Source organism: Phoxinus phoxinus (genome assembly GCF_949152265.1).
Source record: "Phoxinus phoxinus genome assembly, chromosome: 6".
Classification (NCBI taxonomy): domain Eukaryota; kingdom Metazoa; phylum Chordata; class Actinopteri; order Cypriniformes; family Leuciscidae; genus Phoxinus; species Phoxinus phoxinus.
Genome location: NC_136881.1, coordinates 15,156,610 through 15,179,867, shown reverse-complemented (window position 1 = coordinate 15,179,867; position 23,258 = coordinate 15,156,610). Strand labels below are relative to the sequence as shown.

The following is a 23,258-nucleotide window of genomic DNA, read 5'->3' as shown; positions in this document are numbered from 1 at the left end:
ATCCTATATTTAAATGAAACTATAGTATATTCCACGTTATACGTTGCGTAATTGAAAAGGTTCACTATGTGAAAAACTATAACTTTTTTATTTTTTGTCAAAAATGAATGAAATGTAAATTGAGTCATATCATATAATGCATCATCACTCATTATTTAAAACATGTTTTGTCTTACCCTGATTCACTATGGTAAGCATATTGTGTTTATATTTTAGACCTGGGGACGTTTTTCATGATAATTTGTGTAATGTCACTAGTGTTGTTATCATATCCATAAATAGAGAACAGTTGCTCCAGCTACTTTGAGGCATGAATGGCAAAAGTAAGCATGGTACTCTCAGTGCGAAGGGCAGGGCCCTTGACGTCCACATAATGTCCTCATTATCTTCACATGGAAAGACAACAAAGCTAAGCAGGAATATCTTATTGTTGGTGTTTATACAAATGTAGGCCTAATGAAGTAAAATATGCTGTGTGTGAGTGTGTGTTCCGATCTGCTCTTAAGTTAAGCATTAAACACATTTCTTCTATGAAACTTTTAAAAACTTAATATGAAATGCATGGCGAAAATGTGTGTAATAAATCAAAACAAAACAAATCTCCCGCCATATCTAGATTTAAAATGAATCATAACTAGGACTCGTCGTCACCCTGGGTCACATGACCATAAATTGCTTCCTTGACGTGACCATCGCATGTTCCTTCCTTTCGCTAACGGACTTGTGAAAGGGAGGCCCTTCCTGAAGGGATTCAGTTCACTTTTCGTTTGGAACTCCCCTACAAATGGTGTCTTCTTCCCGAAGTGCCATTCAAGGGTGTAAAAACCTAAAGCATGCTAAATCTCCAACCTCCGGGAGTCACCCGTTAAAAAAACAGAGGAGTGTAACGTTATACCTGTTGGCACGAACGCGACTGAGCTTATCAAAACGACAATCAACATGGGCTTTTCGGAGATGGCACCAAGATTCGAAATGTTAAAGTAGCAACACTTAGATGGAGTTTGTATTACTCAACAGGTAAGCAAGATATTTTATTGAACATAAATTGCCGTACGTCTCTAACAGAGTTGTAAAGATGTGAATAATAATATTCATCCGCACAGTCATGTGGTATCAGAGCTGAAGCACAACCAAAACAATGTTCTTCCGCAAAATGCATGCAGTTTTGTTTTTAACCGCTAGAATTAATGGTATGAGCGAACTGTTGACATTCCAAGATACTGTAAAATCAGCAAAACAGATTTGCGCTGCTGTATCTACATCTGATGTTGAGATAAGCACCCACTTTGCACATGTGTTACATCCACCCACCCACTGCTTTGAGTGCTTTCGCACCGGAGGAACCTTCTCATAGTTCCTAGATCTGTTATCGGAAGTTCCCGGATTTTGGCGTGTTCGCACCGCAGGAACTAGGAACGATTTTAGTTCTAGGAACTCCTTTTGGAGGAACTCATTTAGCTCATACTTCAGAGTAGGGTCTAACTATCCGTGACGTTAGTGTACGCTGATTGGCTGAACGCACCCGAAACACCGGTGTGTGTTATGAGAATAGATATATACATAATAAAGGCCTTTATTATGTATATCTATGCCTGATCTAAAGCCGTTCTCGCGATTCTTAATGTAGCCTAATCCAATCAAACTTTAATTAATGTAATAATCTTTTATTTTTAGTTAAAGTGAAAGAAATAACATGTTTAGGTAAGTGGTTACTTTTAACTGCTAGTTTGCAATAGCACAAGCATCTGCATTATCTTAATGAGTAAAGAAGTTACAATCACTGTGCTGCTGAACTGTGCAGTGTGCACAGCCATTTTTTTTTAAAATAAAGCACAAAAATCTAATATAATCAGTTGTTGAGTTTACAACTTTTTTTCTGTTAAGTAGGGTACAATAAACTAGAATAACTTGAATAAATCTAAAATAGAGTTAAGTCAATAGTGTGTGGTAGAGTGTTCTTATTATTGTCATTTAAAGGGTTAGTTCACCCAAAAATGAAAATAATGTCATTAATGACTCACCCTCATGTCGTTCTAAGCCCGTAAGACCTCGTTCATCTTCGGAACACAGTTTAAGATATTTTAGATTTAGTCCGAGAGCTTTCTGTCCCTCCATTGAAAATGTATATACGGTATACTGTCCATGTCCAGAAAGGAAATAAAAACATCATCAAAGTAGTCCATGTGACATCAGTGGGTTAGTTAGAAGTTTTTGAAGCATTGAAAATACTTTTTGGTCCAAAAATAACACAAAATAAGACTTTATTCAGCATTGTATTCTCTCCCGGGTCTGTTGTGAATCTGCGTTCAGGACTCCACAGTGACACTGCTGACGTAAGACGCTGATGACGTGTTATCTGGTGCGCCCGAGCTTCGTTTTCAGTCTGAGGGAGACGCACGCTATATTCAAGCTATTCTACATTGTTTGCGTGGATATCATTTTTTTAATGGTGTGTAAATGTGCATGTCGCGGATGAGACACTTTTACAGCGTGCGTTTCCCTCAGTCTATAAATGAAGCTCGGGCGCACCAGATAACACGTCATCAGCGTCTTAAGCCATCAGCGTAACTGTGAACGATTGACAACAGACCCGGGAGAGAATACAAAGCTGAATAAAGTCTTATTTTGTGTTATTTTTGGACCAAAAAGTATTTCCGATGCTTCAAAAACTTCTAACTAACCCACTGATGTCACATGGACTACTGTGATGATGTTTTTATTACCTTTCTGGACATGGACAGTATACCGTATATACATTTTCAATGGAGGGACAGAAAGCTCTCGGACTAAATCTAAAATATCTTAAACTGTGTTCCGAAGATGAACGGAGGTCTTACGGGCTTAGAACGACATGAGGGTGAGTCATTAATGACATTATTTTCATTTTTGGGTGAACTAACCCTTTAAGTTCGTTCCTGCTATCTACCTGCACCTACCAGGCTGTGCATGGACCTTGGGTTTAATTAGGCTACAAGAAACTAATTTAATTGAGTAAATGTGACTCTGTTTTACTCTAGTGGTCTCTTGTACATTTAAGTTGCATTTCATTTTATTATTGTTATATTATCTGCAAGTTTTTTTTTACAGTATTTTAAATACTACTTTTAAGATTTTAAGTACACTACAAGTGCACATTCAATATAATTAAGCGCACATCTTTTTCACAATACATTTATTCACAAATGATGTGAGAGTAATTACTGGGAAAGTCTGTCAAACCTTGTGCTGCTCCTGACAATGTTACAGAGCATTTCAGGCTAACCTTCACCCGAAACTAAAACCTCTGTCTTCATTGATATAACTTCATGTTGTTCCGAAAACCAATATGACTTTCTTTCTTATGCACAACATAAATGGAGATCAAATTTATGAATAGCTGGTTGGGTGAATGCTGTAAAATGACAGAACATAGTAGGCTATTAATCTATCAGAGAATTAATGACAGAAATTATATTTTTGGGTGAACTATCCCTTTTCATGCTAATATATATTCATATATATATTGATGTGGTGGCCTCCATACTTCTGGTGAAATGGGGGAAATGCCCTTATTAAATTTGTGCATAAAAACACCATTAAAAAAAGTGAACATTTCTGCCACCTACTGGTCTGGAGTGTGAAGAACTAGATAGTGCACAGGAGAGTGTTCTGAAGAAAGAAAGTCATACAAGTTGGAACAACATGAGGGTGACTGAATATTCTATTTTTGGGTGAACTTTCCCTTTAACATTTCTGCCACACATTTCTGAAACTTCCAACAAGTTTTAACTAGTCTTTTTACTTTGTATAAAAATCTGCAGAATATTTGTGAGAGAAAAAAGAGAAAAAAAAGAGAAATCAACGTAAACCTGGTGCATGCCATGCAGAGAGAGCGAGAGAGAGAGAGAGAGAGAGAGAGAGAGAGAGAGTGTGTGTGTGTGTGTGTCAGTGAATCATAAAGATTTATTACATTGAAACTGCTCATTATCATGTAGACTGGACTTACTCAGTCATGCAGAGAATTAAAATCCCTAATTGTGCTGTCATCCTCTCTTTATCCTCTCTCTCTTTTTCTCTCCCTTCTTGTATCTGACCCCCTCCAACTCTCATTCTTACCCTCTCTTCCTGTCTGTTTCTCCTCTCTTCTGTGTCTGATCACTTTCTCTGGACTGTCTTTAAATTTAACTTCCACATCCATCTCCTCCATCTCTTCTTGGTCTGTTTTCTATTCCATCTTTCTCTCTTTTTGCCTCCTCTATATCTGTATAATTCTCTCTATCCGTTGAATGACTTTTGTCTTACTTTTCCTCCCTTTTCACCTTCAGTATCTCAGCCATTTTCACTTTTTCATTATCGGTCTGGCCCTCTCCCTAATCTTCACTTTTCTCTCTCCATCTGTCCTTGTATACTATCCAGGTCTTTATCGCACTCTAACTGGATGTGTCTGTTTAGTGGCTGCACTGCTAAGGTGATCGTGGAAGTTCTCACAGATGCCAATAAAATGTTCATTAGTTTAATGGAAAAACAATTTAAGAATTTTACAGTAAAACCTATTTATTATACACCATAATGCCATCCCATAATTCCTAGATTTTTTTTCACAGAGGTGTTGTTGTTGTTGTTCAGGGTGGGAAATTAACTTTTTTGTCCACCAGCCACAGTGGCTGGTGGATGCCCAATTTTACCAGCCACTTATATTTTTTACCAGCCACTTTTTCCGGAATTCAAATTGCAAGAAAGAAATTGCTTCAATACGTTTTTTATTTATTTCAGGGTACCCCCAGGATCCTCCAGCTTAAATTCAAGGCTTTTTAAGACCTTTTTAATACCATTTCAAATTAAATTCAATGCCAACTTCGTACCCATTCCAACATAAGTATGAGGGGAAAATGTCAAACCTGTATACATTTTAAACCCTGGAAAATAATTATGTAGGCTACTATGTAGGCTACTTGAATTAAATAAAACATTTTATTTAAATGATCAGTCATATTTAATACATACGCAACAGCGTTGTAGTGCGCTTGGTGTGTGTAGGCCAGTGTTCATTTTGGCAACCATTTTTGATTCAGTCTTAGTCTTCATCTTCAGACAAAAATGCTTATGAATGCAAACTTTTAGTCATTACTTTTAGTAAACTGCAGTTACTTTAGGTAGCTATTTTATATGTAGTCTTTAGACAGAAAATGTCAATTATTCTCTCTAGGCCATTCAATTAAGCTTATGATGATAAATTATTTACATTGCACTCTTTAGCAGTAGCACTTGTGCAATTCTACACATCCCTTTTCCTAAGTTCCTCTCTTCCACTTAGACTGCAGTCACACCTTTTCCATTAAGGGACAATATTCGCCCCCTTTAATAAATGTTTTCATTTAATTTTTAACCTTTATAATACCTTTTAAAAATAAATAATGCTTTAAATAAAACAATGTTCAATAAATATGCAATGTTAAAAAACGTTTTTAATATTAATAAAAATATTATATTAAAATAGCCAGTAGGTGGCGGTCATCGAGTCATTCATTCATTGAATCTCACGATTTGTTCAAAGCCACAGATTTCGTTGCAAAATAGAGCAATAAGCCTGACTACTGTTTTAAATGCAGTACATCACTTAAATGTTACCCTTTTTTTTTTACTGTTGTATAAAATCAATGTCACATTTGAAATCGTGTGGATATTCGGGAAACATTGCATTCTTGCTCATATATGATCAACATTAAAAACACTGCTGGATATCAGCCTGCATTTTGATCGCAGATTTAGTCGTACAAACAGCGCAAGCGGCTCGCGACAGAACACAGACCGACTGAATGACACTTTAATTTAAGTAGAAAATCTCAAATAAAGATCGCTGAACTCCAGCTTGTCTGTGTTTTCAGATCATCCGCGCTTCAGCAGTGTAGAGAGCGCGCGCGCATGGTTAAAAATAATTTCCCTTTCTTCTGCACCAGCTCAGCTCAGCTATATATATACACTTTTTATTTTATTTTTATTCTCAGCTTAGCTAAGTTATGTGTATAAGTTATACAGTATAACGGTCTCTTCAGCGCCGTGACACACAGCGCTGAAAACCAATCAAAAGAGTTACTCGACAAAAGTGTATTATTGTTACTTAGCAACCGCATTCTTTGACAAAGGCTGTCCAATCCGTACAATGAAATCACTCGCAGCATGTGTTTATTGGTTACTACTTAATACATTCAATGTTAAGTAAATGTAAAGACGCGTTTATGCGCGTCTGGTGGTCCTGTCCTGGTCCCTCGGTGGATGTGAATTTTTGCGAACTGTATTCGCTTTTGGTGCGAACGCAGCATTATTATAATCCAACCGCCACTGTGGCTGGTATACACGGCAAAGTGACCCGCCACTTTGAAAAAGTACCCGCCCTCGGCGGGTGGCGGGTGCTAATTTCCCACCCTGTTGTTGTTGTTACCATTAAAGGGATAGTTCACTTTAAAATTAAAATTCTGTCATCATTTACTCACCCTCAAGTTGTTTCAAACCTGTATTAATTTATTTCTTCTGCTGAACACAAAGAAAGATATTTTGAAGAATGTCAGTAACCAAACAGTAGTCTGTACCCATTGACTTCCATAGTAGGAAAAAAAAATACTATAGAAGTCAATGGGTACAGACTACTGTTTGGTTACTGACATTCTTCAAAATATCTTTCTTTGTGTTCAGCAGAAGAAATAAATTAATACAGGTTTGAAACAACTTGAGGGTGAGTAAATGATGACAGAATTTTAATTTTAAAGTGAACTATCCCTTTAATGTAACAACAGTATTAATGGATTTTTCCAAATGTATACATCCTTGTGTCTTAACCACTCACACACACACACACACACACACACACACACACACACACACACACACACACACACACACATACTTCCTGCTGTCTTCTTGTCAGTTACATTACAGCTTAAACCGACAAGGTTAAAGTCCTAAGACCTCTTTCAAGAGTGTGTGTGTGTGTGTGTGTGTGTGTGTGTGTGTGTGTGTGTGTGTGTGTGTGTGTGTGTGTGTGTGTGCGTGCGCACGCCTTTGAGCTTCAGACCACTAATACTCACACACACTCTCCACTTGTAAGCAGGAAACAAACACACCAAAACAACAAAAGCCCAGAGGAAATTGAGAATCATCAAGGAAAAGCCCTCTATTCACTGCTGTACAAAATGCTCCCAGTGGCTCTTTCAGGTGGGTGTCTGATCTTCGTGTGTGTGTGTGTGTGTGTGTGTGTGTGTGTGTGTGTGTGTGGGCAGGTGACCTGGTTAAACCTACATTACGGGGATAAAATGTCCCCTCAAAGATTGCAGTATCCAAATCCTTGTGGGGAGAATGTTTGGTCCCCATGAGGAAAATGGCTTAAATCATACTGTGATGTTGTTTGAAAATGTAAAAATGCAGAAAGTTTTCTGTGATGGGAAGGTTTAGGGATTTGGTTAGTGTAAGGGGTTTGGTTTTGAGAAGACTGTAAAAGTTTAAGCTTAAAATGTTAATTAATTTTTTTTTACAGCAGTATTCATCAACACATTTTCAGAATTTGATAGTTTTGTTCTTGTTTTATACTAAGGTCTGGTAACAATAATAAAATACTGATTATGACATTTTCAAATAAATTTAAATAGATTTTTTTTTTAAATTAGAAATGTATAACTCTATCAATACACAAACAATGTGCAGAAAGATGCACTGTCAACCTAATGTGATGATAATGATTTGATTTACCTTCAGTGCAGTGTAAATAAACAATATAAACTCCCAAAATCTGATTATCTTTTTGTGATCCACCTCCTAAAATATAAAACGAGTTATATATTTTCATTGTCAAACAATGCATAAAAATAAATAACTGGGGGACCTTGGCATCAAGAAGTTTAAAGCCCCTGCTGTAGTAACTACAGTATTTTTTCAGGAACTGTGGTTACTGTTACATTGTTGTGTGGGATATGTTTTTTTTTTTTTTTGTCAGTACATGTGTGTTTAAATGAATTCAGACCAGCAGTCTAGTGCAGTGTATGAAACACTATAGAAACCCTGCTTTGAAAGTGAGTATAGACTAAAATAATACAGTTCTTTCCTGAATAGCTTACTTGTGTTTGGGATTCTTTCTCTCTCTCGCAGTCTCGCTGTCACTCTTTCTTACTCTCACTCATCCCCTCTCTCTCTCTCCCTGTCTCTCTTCCTCTCTCTGTCTCTAATTGGGTCTAGGATGAGTTTCTTTAGACAGGTCCATTCATCATGGACGAGACCAGAAGGACAAACCCTCTGGGAGAGACGGAGAGAGAGAGAGCAAGGAGGGGGGTCAGACAGCTGGATGAGAGGGTCTTTTGCCTGTCAGCTCACTTTTCTCCTCTTTTTTCCTCCTTTCTTTTTTCCAACTCGTCATGAGTGTCAGTTTTACAGGCGTAGGAAAAGACAAGGAAATTGTACAGCTCACTGGAGCATTAGTTAGACGATTAGATCAACATTTGTTTTAACCCTTTAATGCGCACACAAATGTTCACATACTTGAACTAAACTTTTACTCTGTTGTGCATTTAAGAAATGAGAATGGTGAAGTAGGATAAAGAAGAGTGAACGGTTGTGTGTGTGCGTGTGTGAAAGCAGGACGATAGCAAGAACTCAATGGTTACTCATGTGAGTAATGTAGTATTAAATCACAGTGCACACTGTAAGGCAGTCCGTGTCCCCTGACATCCTATCAGCAAATGACTGATGTTTGAAACTATCTACATTTTCCATGTCTTAGAGACACATGGAAACTGCAGAAATGCTTGTGTTTTATATCTGTTTTATGCATGGTTTTGCATCATGTGATTCACTGTAAATGAAAATTGGGTTGATGTCAAAACCCAACGTTGCATGACTTCGGCTTCCAACACTAAACAGATGTTGAATTTTGGTGAAAATTTAAAATCAGGTTGATCTTAACCAAATGTTGGCATTTTCACAGACTGTGATGATGCATTTCCACAGTTATTAACATTGTGATTCTAGCAATTAAAAAATAAATAAAAATAATTATGTACATTTATAAAACCATACTTTGCAATATATTGCCTTGCCATTATATTTCAGAAAACGAATTAACACTGTGCTGAGTGAGTGTTTCTAATATAACGGCTGAGGGAGTGGCGGCTTATTGACAACTTTACTTTCTTCTGACTACCTTAATAAAGCGCTCTGTATTTTAATCCTCTTTTTGAAAGTCATAGAAATTGTGGATTTTATCTTTTGCTATTGGATCAAATAGAAAATTAAAAAAATTATATTTGTTGTAGATTGTTCCAATCCAGAGTTAATAAAAAGGTAGGCTAAATGTGATTTTATTTCTCCCAATTGTGCCTTTATATCACGTAGTTTATAGTATTGTGACTTTATTTCTTATCATTTCTTATTTATTTCTCTTATAGGAATACCAGCAGTCTTCAATACATCTTTTGTGTTCTGCAGAAAAATACAGGTCATACAGGTTTGGAACGACATCATTTTTGGGTGAACTAGCCTATCTCTTCAAATGAGACTATATCTCACAATGTGACTTTATTTCCTATTTAAAACTTTATCTCAGTTCCTTTTTTTTTTTTTTTTCATAACTTCCATTGGGTTCAAGTTATACATTTTCATCACACTCCCTGGGATTTAAACCCACAACCATGGTGTTGCAAACATGCTACATGATGCCCTCAACACAAATCCTTTGTAATTCACTAGAAAATGTCCTTCTCTTACAATTGCAGAACATATGAACAGACCTTTAAATTCCCAAAGAAGTTAGTTGTTATTAAAAGTTTTAAATAAGAGCTAGTACTTCTCTAAACTTATTACTGTAGGGAGTTCACTTTCCTGAAAACGACTGTTCACCTCTTGGCCTCCCCTAAGGCCCACTCACGACCATCATGTGTGAATGTGAGAGAAAAAAGAAACTGCAAGTCTTAGTAATCAAGTTACTCAAGTTGCTTGTGTATGAGGGGAAGAGCACATGTGCGTCCTCGTGTAAGCGTGTGTGTACGTCGATGTGTATGCCTGCAAGTGTCTTCACCTGCACGTCAGCTTTATACTCCTGTCTTAATAAGACTCTTGCAATTACCTTACCAGCACCCTCAATTTCCACTCACACACGCAGAAGTAGCTGCTCTGTGAGTGACGTTAATTTGCATGGCTTCTTGGCCCTCTAATGGCTATCTCTCCCACTTGCGCTCTTCTCGCAGAGCAAGAGCAAATAAAATAGACAGGAAAAATAAAAATGTCATGATTATTTATTTAATCAGGCTTGAAGAAGCCAGTCTAATGAAGAGAAAGAAAATTTGTCCAACACAGATGATTCATTTTAGTTTGTAGACTGAAATTCAGTTCTGTATTATATTTATCTTCATATTGGTGTATGCTCTCAATTATAGCTCACTATGTCTTATTAAGGCTAGTGTGGTGTGGATGTAATTAACAAATGTGGATATAACATTCACATATGTTTTCCCCCTCCATATTTACTAAAGCATGCCGAGCACTTTAAATGCACATGCCATTTGTCTAACTGTGATATAATTATCAACTGAATAATAAAAAGTTTTGGATGGCCAGGCGTCATTCCAAAAGTCCTTGTATACAGTCCAACATCACTTGGATTTTCCCCTTTTTGTGTTTGTGCAAATGACTGTCCGTTAGTGCATTTGGGGATCTTTCTGCATGTTGCTTCATTACCTCAGGTGGCAATTAGTGAGTGAGTCATTGAATAATTTACTCAACCACTCTAAACACAAGGCAATATCACACTCCTAATCATGCTGGTGGTTGAATATTCTTTTATCATTTTTGTCCATCCATTGAAAGTCCATGCAACCCAAAAATTTCAAGCACCAAAAAGTACTTAAAGACATAATGGATTTTATTCACATATAAATACTGATCAACGCATATACATAGAGCACATCAAATATGGTAAACAAGCTCAATCGTGTATCCTTGAGGCACGAGAACAAATCTCTTGCATTCCAGCTTATGTTTACTGTACTTGATGTGCTCCGCTATATAAAGCGATAGTGTCTTTATGATCGAGTTTTGACCAAATTATGTTAATGTGATATTCACATTAATAAAATAGCTATTGAATGAATGTGCATAGCTCATTTGTGACAATTTTTTTTTAACTTGTTGATTCTCAAATGGAATTCATGCAACCTGATGGCCAGGCGATGTCATGCTGGTCTTTTCATCAGGGATGTACAGCTGGTGGTACTACATTGCTTTGGTAATTATGCCCATTATATTTTAAGTAATCCCTGAGCAAATATCTGTAAGAAATCAGAAAAGGTGTATTGCCTTGGTTTGGAGAATCAATTTGGGAGTTACGTATAAGGTTTTGTGGGACACAACCACACATTTAGCTAAGTAACTCCTGGAGGTTTTAATGAGCTTTAGAAAGGGCTGCTAGGAGAGAATGATCCACTATCCAGAATATCCAGAGTCACAAAAGTACACACCTGAGGAACTCCTCTGCTTTGAAGTGCTCATTCATCATGTTATCTGGCTGAGACTCAAGCTCTGCAGAAATCACAATTTGCCACTGTGCCTTCTAATCTGGGAATGCACCCAAGCACCGAAATGCCAACCTGGCAAACTAGGTATTCGGGCAGTGACCCAAAACTGTTACTGAATGTGTGTGAGAGACATGGTAACCTGGCACGCGACCAAATCCCAGCTGGTGCTGAGTGTGTATCCAGCTGGGCTGAAGCTGTTTTTCGTGTGTGTGTGGCGTGTTGTTGTTGTATTGCAGTTTGTGGTCCATTATCACCCCGTTAAGACCTCCTGTGGACCAGGCCACCAGCCAAAATTGAAGCGCTGGTAAGCTCCATTCGCACAAAGTGGGGAGGTTGTTTTTATGCAGCTCTATAGAGGGAAGTAGATTAATTTCAACTTTTGTGTAAAAACACTGCAGTTGTTGCCTTTTAAACGTTTTTCTTTAATTAGGTTTATGAAACCTGTATCATCTACTTAGCCTACATGTCTGTAGCAATATAACTTCATTGCTTGTTGAAAGAAAGAAGAAAATTGTAAATGGCTGCTAAAGTGCTTTTCTGTTTACCCATATTTAAAATTTCTGGTTAAAATTGTTAATTTCTACACACCTCTTTAAGGAGATATGCTTGTTGCATCCTTGAAAATAAACTCTGTATTAATGGCATTGTATTATTCGCAACTCATTCACTTTACCACAAACAACCCCAATTCCATATCTTATATCTGATACATTTCAACTTCCCTCTATGTGTGAACTACTACATAACTGGGGAAAGACCCATATCATGAAAGCCAAGCTTTTTTGATTAATACTAATACAACCTGTGAACTTAAAAAATTACTTTTATTCTGATGAACCAATAAAATTATGGCCAATATTTACAAATAATTACTTCTTAGTTTCACATTACAATATACGTAAATTGATAATTCACAAACAACATTCACTCATATGCACATACACAGAGTAGCCTATGACCCTGTATCAGGGATTAGGAGGAATGCCAGACAATTGAATAACCCTGAACAACAGTAAAACAAACAAATAAAATCATAATAATAAAAATAATAATAACTATAACAATATAATTCCATTAGAAAATCAATATCAAATCACATTTATTTCCAGCTTGACAGACTTTAAGAAAATGAAGAAATAAGCTAAGTCATGAAGAACCAAAAAGATTGAAATCAAGTGGCATGATATCTTTGGCAAATTTTGTTCCGCAGTAAATACATTCAAATATTAAGACAACACACGACACGCAGAGAAAAACACCAATCATTTTTTACTACTAGAAAATTCAATAAAAAACATATACATTTCTTAAAGAAGTAGTTCATTCATTTACTCATTGCAAATATCTGTTGCCTTCATCTTTCTGTCATGTTGGTTATTTCATAATTTGACATTTTTTTCACCAGAGAATACTTTTAAACCGGGCATCTCTAACTTTGGTGGATGCTACAGATATGTTATTGGTCTGATTTTTTTTTTTTTTCTTTTTCTTTTTCTTTTTCTGAACTGATTGCTGTTATCAAATTCGTCAAAACGTTTCAAACTTTCTTAAAATCTTTTATCTTTACTTCAAAAACCGAGTAAAAAATACTTATGAACCCATTGGGAAAGAAACTATTAGCAAGTAATTACAGAAGGAGCTTCCGATTGTACACAGAAGGCCACAATAAGGTGATAACCAAGTCCTCTGTTTTGAAAAGTCTGCTTTTTTAATCGGGGAAACCTTTAATGTTGATCTGGACGTACCGGTTGTAGAATCAATTACCAAATATATATTACAGTTTTAGGATGTTAACCAATTTTTGTTTATTTCGGAAATAGCTTTTGACTCCTGAACTGAGGAAAACTGGGAGACGCTAACTAATTGAGGGCTGTTCCCACAAGGCAGGTTCACTGGATGAATGTGTATCATTCATGGTGCTTAGCCTCTACTTTAGAAACATTTTCAATTTGGAGTCATATCTAGACAGTAAACTACTTTGTTTTAAGGTATATTTGAAACCCTGTTATATATTTAGCCACATTTTTGCGAATGAGAATGAGAAAAATAAGACTACTTAAATGAACGTGCTAATAATCTTATCTAAAACCAAGATAATTTATGAATGCTATTTATAACTGAAATGCATGTGATTAAACTGAAATGTGCAACGGGAAACCTGTAATAAAAGGCTAAAATTAATTAACTGCTAATATTGTGAGGTGCTTTTGAAAGATATTGATAAGTTGGGAGATTTCCTTGCCACCAAAATTACAATTACAATGTAATCTTCTCAGAGAAAATGGGGGATTTTTATAAAGGTGATCAACGGCTAACTTGTAGAATTTCTAATCCTGATGGCATTGGAGGAAGGGGTTAGGAAGATCTAATGAGATTAAAGGTGCACCGGAGAGGAAACGGGGAGTAAAATGGGGGTGGGGTGCAAATAAGAAATTGAAATAAGAGGGGATGAGAAAAGAGAAAGGAGTGTTCTTCGATTTTGCTGGTGCAGCAGGTTTTGATCATGTCGATGGAGAGGTGTGGCGTGTTCATGACCTGACGAAGGACAAAAGGACTGCATGTGTGTATTTAATTTTGTATCTCTCTACTTTAACCCAACGGAATTACACATAGCCACTACTTAAACAAAACAAAACAGCAATCCCTTCATAATTAATCTAACATTCATTCTCAGTGCTTAAAGGGATAGTTCGCCCTCACATCATTCTAAACCTGTATGCATACATTTCAAAAGATTTTTTTTTTAATTCATCAGTGTTTTTATTGTCCATACAATGAAAGTCAAAGTGGTCCAATGTTATTTTGGACGGACTTTCCGTATATTCACAAAAACACTTGGAACGACATGAGGGTGAGTAAATGATGACAAAAGTTTCATTTTTGTGTGAACTTTCACTTTAAGACAAAGGAATTCATGTTGCCATCAGGAGTCTCTTGTACACTTCTAGAAAAAAGGTTCAGTGTGGTTCTATATAGAACCCTAGGGTTCTTGACTCAGTTTTAGAGAACCTTTTATGCCAAAAAGGTTTTATATAATAAGAAATGTCTTTAATGATTGCTTAATACTTTCATGTTTAACAGGTTATTTTAAAAAAAAAATCTAGTGATAAAGGATGTTAACAAGCTGTTTAATTCATACAATTTAATTAAAATAAAAAACGATTAAATCGAAACTAAATCCATAAAATTATCCAATAATGGGAACCCCTAAAAGGTTCTTCTATGATGCGCTTGATAGAACCCTTTAAAGTTCTAAATAGAACCTTTTCTTCTAAGAGTGTACCCTGTTATATCATCAGAAAATAAAACAGCTTTTGGGTCTCAGGATATGTGGATTTTGCTAATAATTTTGCTATTAGTTTACTAAAACTTTTTAGTCTCATCTGTTTTTAGTGTAAATTACTAGTCAGTACAATATTGTATATAATAGAACAATGTTTTTTTTAATGGATAATGATATATCACTTGCTGTTAGAATATTTAATAGATTATATGAGTATCATCTTTCCCTCTAGTTTGTTTGCTGAGTTTTAATTATATTGTAAAATTGGCATGTAAAAAAACGCTGTTAAAAATTGTGGGCAGTGGCATCGGTTGATTGATTGGTTGGTCAAGCTCTGATCTCATTATGTCATGCAGACAGCTTCGCAATTTAGTGACGCGTGGTCATTCTGGATGACTCAGTAGAAAAATAAAGGCACTGTCCTTGATTTCAGCTGGTGTACTTCAGGTTCATAATGCCTCAGACTAAAAGTTTAAAAGGTCAAAGTTCACCAGTAGTCATTAGTGGTGAACGGCATCAAGGGTTTCTTTAGAGTTGCATAACGTGCAACTTATGGTCTACAAACAAATCCTATTACTACTTTACAGTCCAGAGCAACAACATAAAAACATAAAATCTATCAACCTCTATATATATATTCATAGGTTTGTCTTTTTTTTCTTTCTTATTATTTCACATCAAAATTTTGGTGCTTGCGACTCACTACTACAACTACAGTGTTCTCCTTTTTCAAAAGCTACTCAGCAATGCACAGTGTATTGAAGGGAAAAAAAAGAAAACAAGGAAATCAAGAACTGGGAACACTCATCATCACAGACAATAGCTAAATAAAGCACACTTTTTGTCTTTGCTCGTCTACTAGAATCTAAAGTTAGATATCAATATATTAGTCAATAATGATACCAAAAGCTCTTGTCATTGTAAATGATAGATGTACAGGATATCTCAGACAGACAAATAGGGAAGAATGTACAGCATTAATGTTGCTACATAGAGAGTTTGGTAAGGCCTCCACCTTGGTCTCATGCATTGTCTTGGCGCATTACGGATGAAGGGAATATTCAAAAACAAATGCACTCATAGAGCATGAACAAAAAAGGTCATTTCCGGATAACAGATTTGCCACTTTGTGCTTTTAAGAGCGTCTATTTGCACTACTAAAGAGTATCTTTGGGGAGGCTAAGGAGACGTTTTGAATGGACAGACAGTATGACATCACTTCCTGTTAGGGACATTAGCATCGCTAACGGTGTTCCCCTTCTAAAATGTAGCGACTTTACAAAAGTTTGTCAGCGCTTCAATACCAGCAAGCTCTGTTAATTGCAACTGATTTGCGGTTAGAATGAAACATCAGGGGTTTGAAAAGAGAACCAGCTACGTATTCCACGGCAACATCTTTAGCTAGCAGTAGCATTGTAGCATTTGTCTGCGGTAAACTTTCACACACAATTATATATATTACTCTCCATCATAAATAACTATAAATCTTACTAATGTACAGTTGAATAAGGGTATTCTGTACATGCGTAAATAGTATTTATCTACACTGAGGAAGGAGAGGAGTCTTTAAAATACAGTGCTCTCATTCATGACAACAGTGCTTTAATGCTGCTATTTTCCAACTTAATGACTGAAATCACAAAACAGTCCCATTTATATGCGTCGCATCGCGCTAATGCTAAACTTCCATCTTATTCAAGAAGTCCATTATGCTTGAATGGTACCTAGATTAGAATTTAGGACTCAAATATTCTTGTGCTTACACATCAGGGCTAATATCAGAATCGTTCAGTAATATCTCTCCTAACTCTACTGTAATTACACTCCTATTTCAAATGGAAGCATCACATGATCAATGGTGAAATAGGTCTGTCCTTCACGCTGGCTAATTTTAAAGTAAATAATGCCAATATTCCGACCTGAGTTATCTGTCCAACTCTATTGAATCTCTGTTCACTTGATACTTTAGGTTCTCTCCAAAACAATTCATAGTTTTAGCGGACTAGTAAAACCGTCTAGTCAAGTTTAGTAGGACAGATTATGATGCCACATTCACACAGTTGATGAAATGACTCAAAAATTAACTCAAATCCCGTAGGTCATCTCAAGCTGCCACTAGTAGATTGTCTGGTACCAACTCCCAACACCTGATCATCTCTATAAAAACAGACTGCATAGAGATGCAAAGACGATAGGATAAGCAAGGCTTTAATGACAGAAGATAAATTAAAAGCAATAACAGATTTAGGGTACTACGTTTACACGACAACAATGTACTAAAAACGGAAACGTTTTTCCTTTCGCGTTTTTCGCGTACAGGCAACAATGTTGTCAAAACAATCCCCGTTCACACGGATCCGCGAAAATTACTAAAAAGCTGTATTATGCAGGCCAGGCCAATAGTTGGCGATGTCACTTTAAGAAACACTACGCACCTATAGTCTGAACATGTAATATGCATGCGCATGACGTCACCATTTTCACAAATTCACGTTTTTGTAATTTACATGGAGACGACAACGGTATCGCTTTCAAAAGCTTGCGTTTTCAGGCCCCCAGAACGCTGTTGCCGTGTAAATGAATGGTCAAAACGCATAAAAAGTTTTCCGTTTTTAGTTAAAAACGGTGTCATGTAAACAGCCCCTTAGTGTGAGGTGAGACCACAGGAATACAGGTGAATGGGTGTATACTTTCCACTAATGGACAGAAATTAGACACATCAGCTGAAGCTACTGATTGGACCATTGATTGTAATTGGCAGGAAAACATTGTCACCTCTTCTTTCTTTCTTTTTTTCTTTCTCCATTCTCCTTCCTGCTTCTCCTCCACTTCTTTTCTTCCATATGTAGGCAGTCTCATGTGGGCGTTATCAATCCATTCTCACTCCTCTTTTTTTTGTTTTTGTGTCTCCCACTCCTTCACCATTCCTCTTCTCCCCTGCTCGGCTGGTCAGTGACGGTCATAGGCTGTGGCAGTTGCTGTAGCTGCCGTTCCTGGTCCCCGTGTGGCTGCGCTATAGTAGTATGGAGATCCTACAAGGGATATAAAAAAAACGGTCAGTCATCTGATATACAAATGGCCCCCATCTAATAATTAAATTGAATCCAGGTTTTGCAACTCTGTTTATATGATCAAATTAAACCTCTCTTTAAATATTTCCGTACACTACCAACAGTTCAAAAGTTTGGGGTAGGTAAGATTTATTAATGCTTTTAATGTTTTTGAAAGTATCTTATGCTCATTTAGGATGCATTTGTTTGATGGAAAATACAGTAAAACCCATAATATTGTGAAATATTTATTAATTTAAAATGGATGTTTTCAATTTTAATTTATTTTAAAATGTACAGTAATATATTCCCATGATGGCAAAGCTGAAGTAGCTATTACTCCAGTTTTCAGTGTCACGCGATCCATCAGAAATCATTGTATGCTGATTCTTTACTCGGGGAACATTTCTTATTATTATCATTGTTGAAAACAGTTGTTCTGCATATTAATTTTTGGAAAATGTGATAGCTTTTTCCAGGATTCTTTGATGAATGGAAAGAACAACATTTATTTGAAATATAAATCTTTTGTAGCATTATACACATTTTTTAATTTAACTTTTGATCAATTTAAAGCATCTTTGCTGAATGAATAAATAATATTAAAACGATACATACTGGCCCCAATTTTTTTAACCATAGTGTAACATGAGTCATGTTAAATGTATTATGTTCAACCATTTTAACTAAATTTGGTGGCACTGCATTTATTTTTAACCATGCACTCCTGTTAAAATGATCTGAAATCAACAGCAGTTAAAGATTACTTTAAAATAAATGCTAAATAAGAAGCAACGCATTCAATACAAAGAATATATATGATTACAGGATGATGGATTTACAGCCCGCCCAGGGTACTTTTGATTTATCAGTCCCCCACAATCATGTCACCCTTCCACTTATTTGGAATGACACCATCATCATCAGCTCAGTTTCTGCTTGGAAAAGACCATTTCTGCTCTATAAGACACATGATCCTTCTAGATCAGTCTGTGTTTGTGTTGGCATTAAGTGCTGATGGACCCCTTAGACCCAGAAATGCCTTTAGTATCATATTTAGTTTTAGCAGGAATTATTTTTCTTTATTCCACACAGAGACGGCAGGCATGAGTAAAAGGTATAGCAGGGACAGCGACGCTGCTAAGTCTTTATTGCCGGAGGTGAAGAGTTTGAAATTGGGAGAAATTTGTTGGAGAAATATGGCGGATGTGTGTGTTTGTCTTCCCTGGAAATGAAGATTATATGAGTGTGATTAAGTAGCTTTTGTGCTGTGGTAAAACCGGGTTTGAGAGCGTGAGGTATATCACAATGTCATAGATACGGATATATTTAAAATATATTTTTTAAACTATATTCACAATTATTTTACTGACAACTATATTATGCAACAATTGTGATTATTTTTTTGGCCCAGTAAGTTTAAGTAGACTAGTTTCACTATTCGTCCTTGTCTCACTACTAAGATGAGAGCATTAAAACAGAGATTTCAATAAAACGATATATCCCAGCTCTAATAGACACTAAACTTTGCCTTGGAGCACTTCACACAAACACTGTCAAACTTCTGTCAAATCAGGGTCTCTTTCTTGACACAAAGCAAAAAATCCTGAATTCTCCAAGGAACCCCTTGTCCACTGGGAACGTTAAGGTCAGCTCTGTGGCTCTCTCTTACACATATATGACTGTTTTTAAGCCTATGCTCCTTCACCTTGCTCTTGACAAATGTGTCAGTCTGAGGTTTTGCTAATCGGGGCAGGTTTTTCTAAAACACTTATTCTGTGCACCATACATACAAAAACACATGACATGCTAACCCAACAATGTTTTAAACGTCACATCCCCCTCTGATGGCGTGGGTGTTTTGGTACCTGTGGGTTGTGGGGTTTGGCCAGCGAATAGCCCCGATGAAGCTGCTCTCTCCGAGCCCAGTAAAGAACCGTACTCCTGCTGGAACACTGAGAAGAAAGTGCACACACATACAACAAGAAGTTTATAGTTCACAGAAAATGCAGTTATTTTTGAAATGTGACTAAAAATGAATCTTTAATAAAGCACTCTTAAGCCAATGCGTTTTATTTTCCACTTAAAAGAATAGTTCACCCAAAAATGAAAATTCTGTCTCCCACATGTCCATCCAAACTGGTATTTTGTTATTCATATAATCTTTTCCATATAGAATGACTGGGTCATGCTGATCTGGTGCTCAAGAAAAATATCTTATTATTATCAATGTTGCAAACAGTGATATATTTTTTATTCTTTATCCTTGCTGAAAACAATATAATAAAAACAAAACTAGGCCTTTTTTTCCAAAAAGAATAAAAAAAATCATACTGACCACAACATTTTGAATGGTAGTGTATAAGTTATACATAACCTTTCTGTGGAACAGACTAAAGTTGTTAAATTTTCTGATAATCTTCCCTTTCACTGAAACCCTGAAATCGAATTCATGTCCATTGGTTCTAGCGTGAGTCCTTACTAGTGATTGCGGCAGTTCAAATATGTAGAATGGAGGATGAATTTGCAGATGAGGGCAAATTATTTGAATTGCATTAAAAGTATAACCATGAGATATAAAGTAGTAAGTGTTACATAAAAAGTCTCATTGTGATATATAAAGTTGCAATTACGAGAAAGTCGTAATTTGAAATATAAAGTTATATTGGTGGATACAGTCAGTCACAATTACCTTTTTCATTTATTTTCTTATTCTGAGGCAGAAACCGGCTTCCATATGATGGTGAGTAAATAATGACAGAATTTTAATTTTGGCTGAATTATTCCTTTTAAAGCACATTATTACAAAAGCATGGGCTGAGAAAGTTTGCCCCATCACGGTCCAGACGGTTGTGCTTTCAGCAGCTTTTACCTAGTAGACTGGGATTTGCAAATCTCCAAGAATCATTGTATGTCGAATACTGCGGATGGGAGTATGGACTGCCAGAGAAATCTCCTCCTGAAATGTAAGAAAAGACAATAGTAACATTAGATATGCATGTAAAATTGTTCAGTCTGCAGGTTGATTCTACATCCTATACAGTGTAGTGTATGTAGTGTGGAGCCTTAAAGTTCCATTTGGCTAGGTGAAAGTGTCGATTTGTGGCAGTTTTTCTCCTCCATTGCTTCAGTGTAGTTTTCCCTTTATCTCCATGTCTCTTTCTCTCCCTCTTTTCCCATCTCCCTCGTTCTCCCTTTCCCTGGGGAACACTTTCCCTTTGCTGGCTGTCACAAAATCAGAGGCCCCAACTCTCTCGCTCTCTCTTTCCCTCCGTCTCTCGCTCTGTCGGTTCTGCCTGGCTGGTTCTGTGCCCCCCTCCCCTGTGTGTCAGCCCCCCTGCTGAAAGAGAGGAAGCAACAGAAAGAAGGAGAGGAGAAATAAGTGATACACTCTGAGAGAAAGTGGAGGAAGAGGATCCAGCAGATATAGGGAGAGAAGAAAAGGCACTACTAATCCATTTTTCACAAAAAAATGGCAGTGAAATATATAAATCTATCATATCTGAGAGCTGTAAATAAGCATTTAAGACATGGATACTCTTTTTGTTTTTGTTTCTAGGGAGTTTTACCAATAATTATGATCATCTTTCATCTTTTTTTCAGATTATTTATTTTAATTATATCAATGTACTTAAAATAACTGATTAAATACAAGCTGTGCAAAATGCTAACTGGGGTTTTAGGCAAGCTAACAAGGCACTCTTAAAAATAAAGGTACTTATGGTTCCATGGGAACTTTTCGTTGTAAAAAAAGGTTCTTCATACTGGAAAAAAGGTTCTTTAGGTTATGAAATGTTCTTCAAACTAAGAAAAACTTACACTTTGAAGGTAAACTCGTATAATGTTACAAAATTATAAAATTTCAAATAAATAATGTTCTTTTGAACTATTCATCAAACAATCCTGAAAAAAGGCATTACAGTTTTCACAAAAATAGTTTGTGGAAACCGCTGTTTGCCTCATTGATAATGAGAAATGTGTTTTGAGTGCCAAATCCGCATATTAGAATGATTTGCGTACATAAATATAAAAAAGTTCACGCATACGGTGTATATTATATAAAAGAATAGGGATACGTGAACATGAAATTATTTATGAGAATGTTGCCTTCCAAAGTAATTAAAATGTGACATCATAAAGACAAAAAAAAAATAACACAATAGTTGAAGGTAAATGAAATGGGATTATCTAAAGTGCATTTCTGGAGCTTTGTTCCTACTCTTAACCTTCAGCATGCTCTTAGATGGGATCGTTGGCATGGTTACCTCTCTTCTGTCAACTCTGCACCACAGCGTCTAAACCGTGTCAGGTTGTTTAGGGGAAGATGCTCGTGAAAGCGAGGGGGATGACTTATGGACGTAGAAGAAAATAGGGATGGGGTCTCCCCAGCGAGAGATGGGTTGCAAGGTCATAAATGCTTGTCAGAAGTGGGGGAAACATGGGGGATTCAGTCGGAGGGAAATACGAGACAAGGTTACGGATCTTGCTCTGAAGAGAGGGGACCCGACAAGACCCTACGAGTCACTGTGGCAACCGGGGAGAGCATCGACAGAGACACCCGTGTGACAGACTGGAGACACGACAAGAGACATGTTGTTGTTTTGGCTTGGGTTTGTTTTGTTGTGTTCAGGGAGTTGATACAAGGGTTGTTGAACAATCCTTCATCGTAGACCTTTTGTTTTTTTATACCAGTCTATTTGTCTTTTTGCACTAGAGATTTTCCACTATATCACTTGTTACCTTGCACTTGATATTGAAGCTAAACAAGCACATATTTGTTACCTACACTTTGATGAGACACTGAGAGAGAAAATTAATTACTGAGTAGCTTTATTAGAACTGAAATCCCTCCTTGCATTTTTTTTTTTCATATCAGTTACAATTTAGCTTGGTAAGCCACATTTGGGAAGAGAACAGTAGTTGGTTGCTAATTACTGTGGTTGCTATTACAAGTCTCATTTAGTTGCCTTGTGTATATACACTCCCTGTTTTGTTCAGTTCTTTGTCGATCATTGTTTTAGGCTACGTTTCAGAATGCCCTCTGTCCACACTAGCATTTTCACGCATTTTATAAAAGTTTCTCATCCACACTGAAACAAAAATTCACCTTGCTGCGCATGAGTAAAACCTCATAAAAGCTAACTGGGATAATACAGATGGAACAGACTTAATAAAGTTATCGTGTTATTCTTCTGGCAGGATCATTTTATTCAGCAATACATCTCACCATTTACTGATGTGCCCAGGTCGCACTCATTCACCATTATATGATTGGTCTAAAACGCAACCGCTCTCATGTTTTGCCCCAGGACAGCAATTGCGAGTACATCTTCTGTTATCTTTGCAGGACTGTGATATGAAGAGTGTACAAAGTAACAAATCTTTAGCAACTGT

The 23,258-nt window shown here is 36.6% G+C and overlaps 1 protein-coding gene and 1 long non-coding RNA gene across 6 annotated transcripts in view; one reads left to right on the top strand and one right to left on the bottom strand.

Moving 5' to 3' along the window:
* Positions 1–664: 664 nt before the first annotated feature.
* LOC307001143 lies at positions 665–10,761 on the top strand. Its single transcript, XR_013798176.1, has 3 exons — positions 665–1,017; positions 7,085–7,188; positions 9,408–10,761. It is a non-coding gene; the product is annotated as an uncharacterized lncRNA (long non-coding RNA).
* Positions 10,762–12,343: 1,582 nt separating this feature from the next.
* pax5 (paired box 5) overlaps positions 12,344–23,258 on the bottom strand; it is a 57,159-nt gene continuing 46,244 nt past the window's right edge. For all 5 annotated transcript variants that reach the window (XM_079617326.1, XM_079617328.1, XM_079617327.1 and 2 more), the window contains exons 9-11: positions 20,737–20,823; positions 19,733–19,819; positions 12,344–17,846 (exon numbers count right to left, since the gene is read on the bottom strand). In XM_079617326.1, the coding sequence (XP_079473452.1) occupies positions 17,764–17,846; positions 19,733–19,819; positions 20,737–20,823 (257 nt within the window). In that variant the 3' untranslated portion in view covers positions 12,344–17,763. The remainder of the gene's footprint in view (positions 17,847–19,732; positions 19,820–20,736; positions 20,824–23,258) is intronic.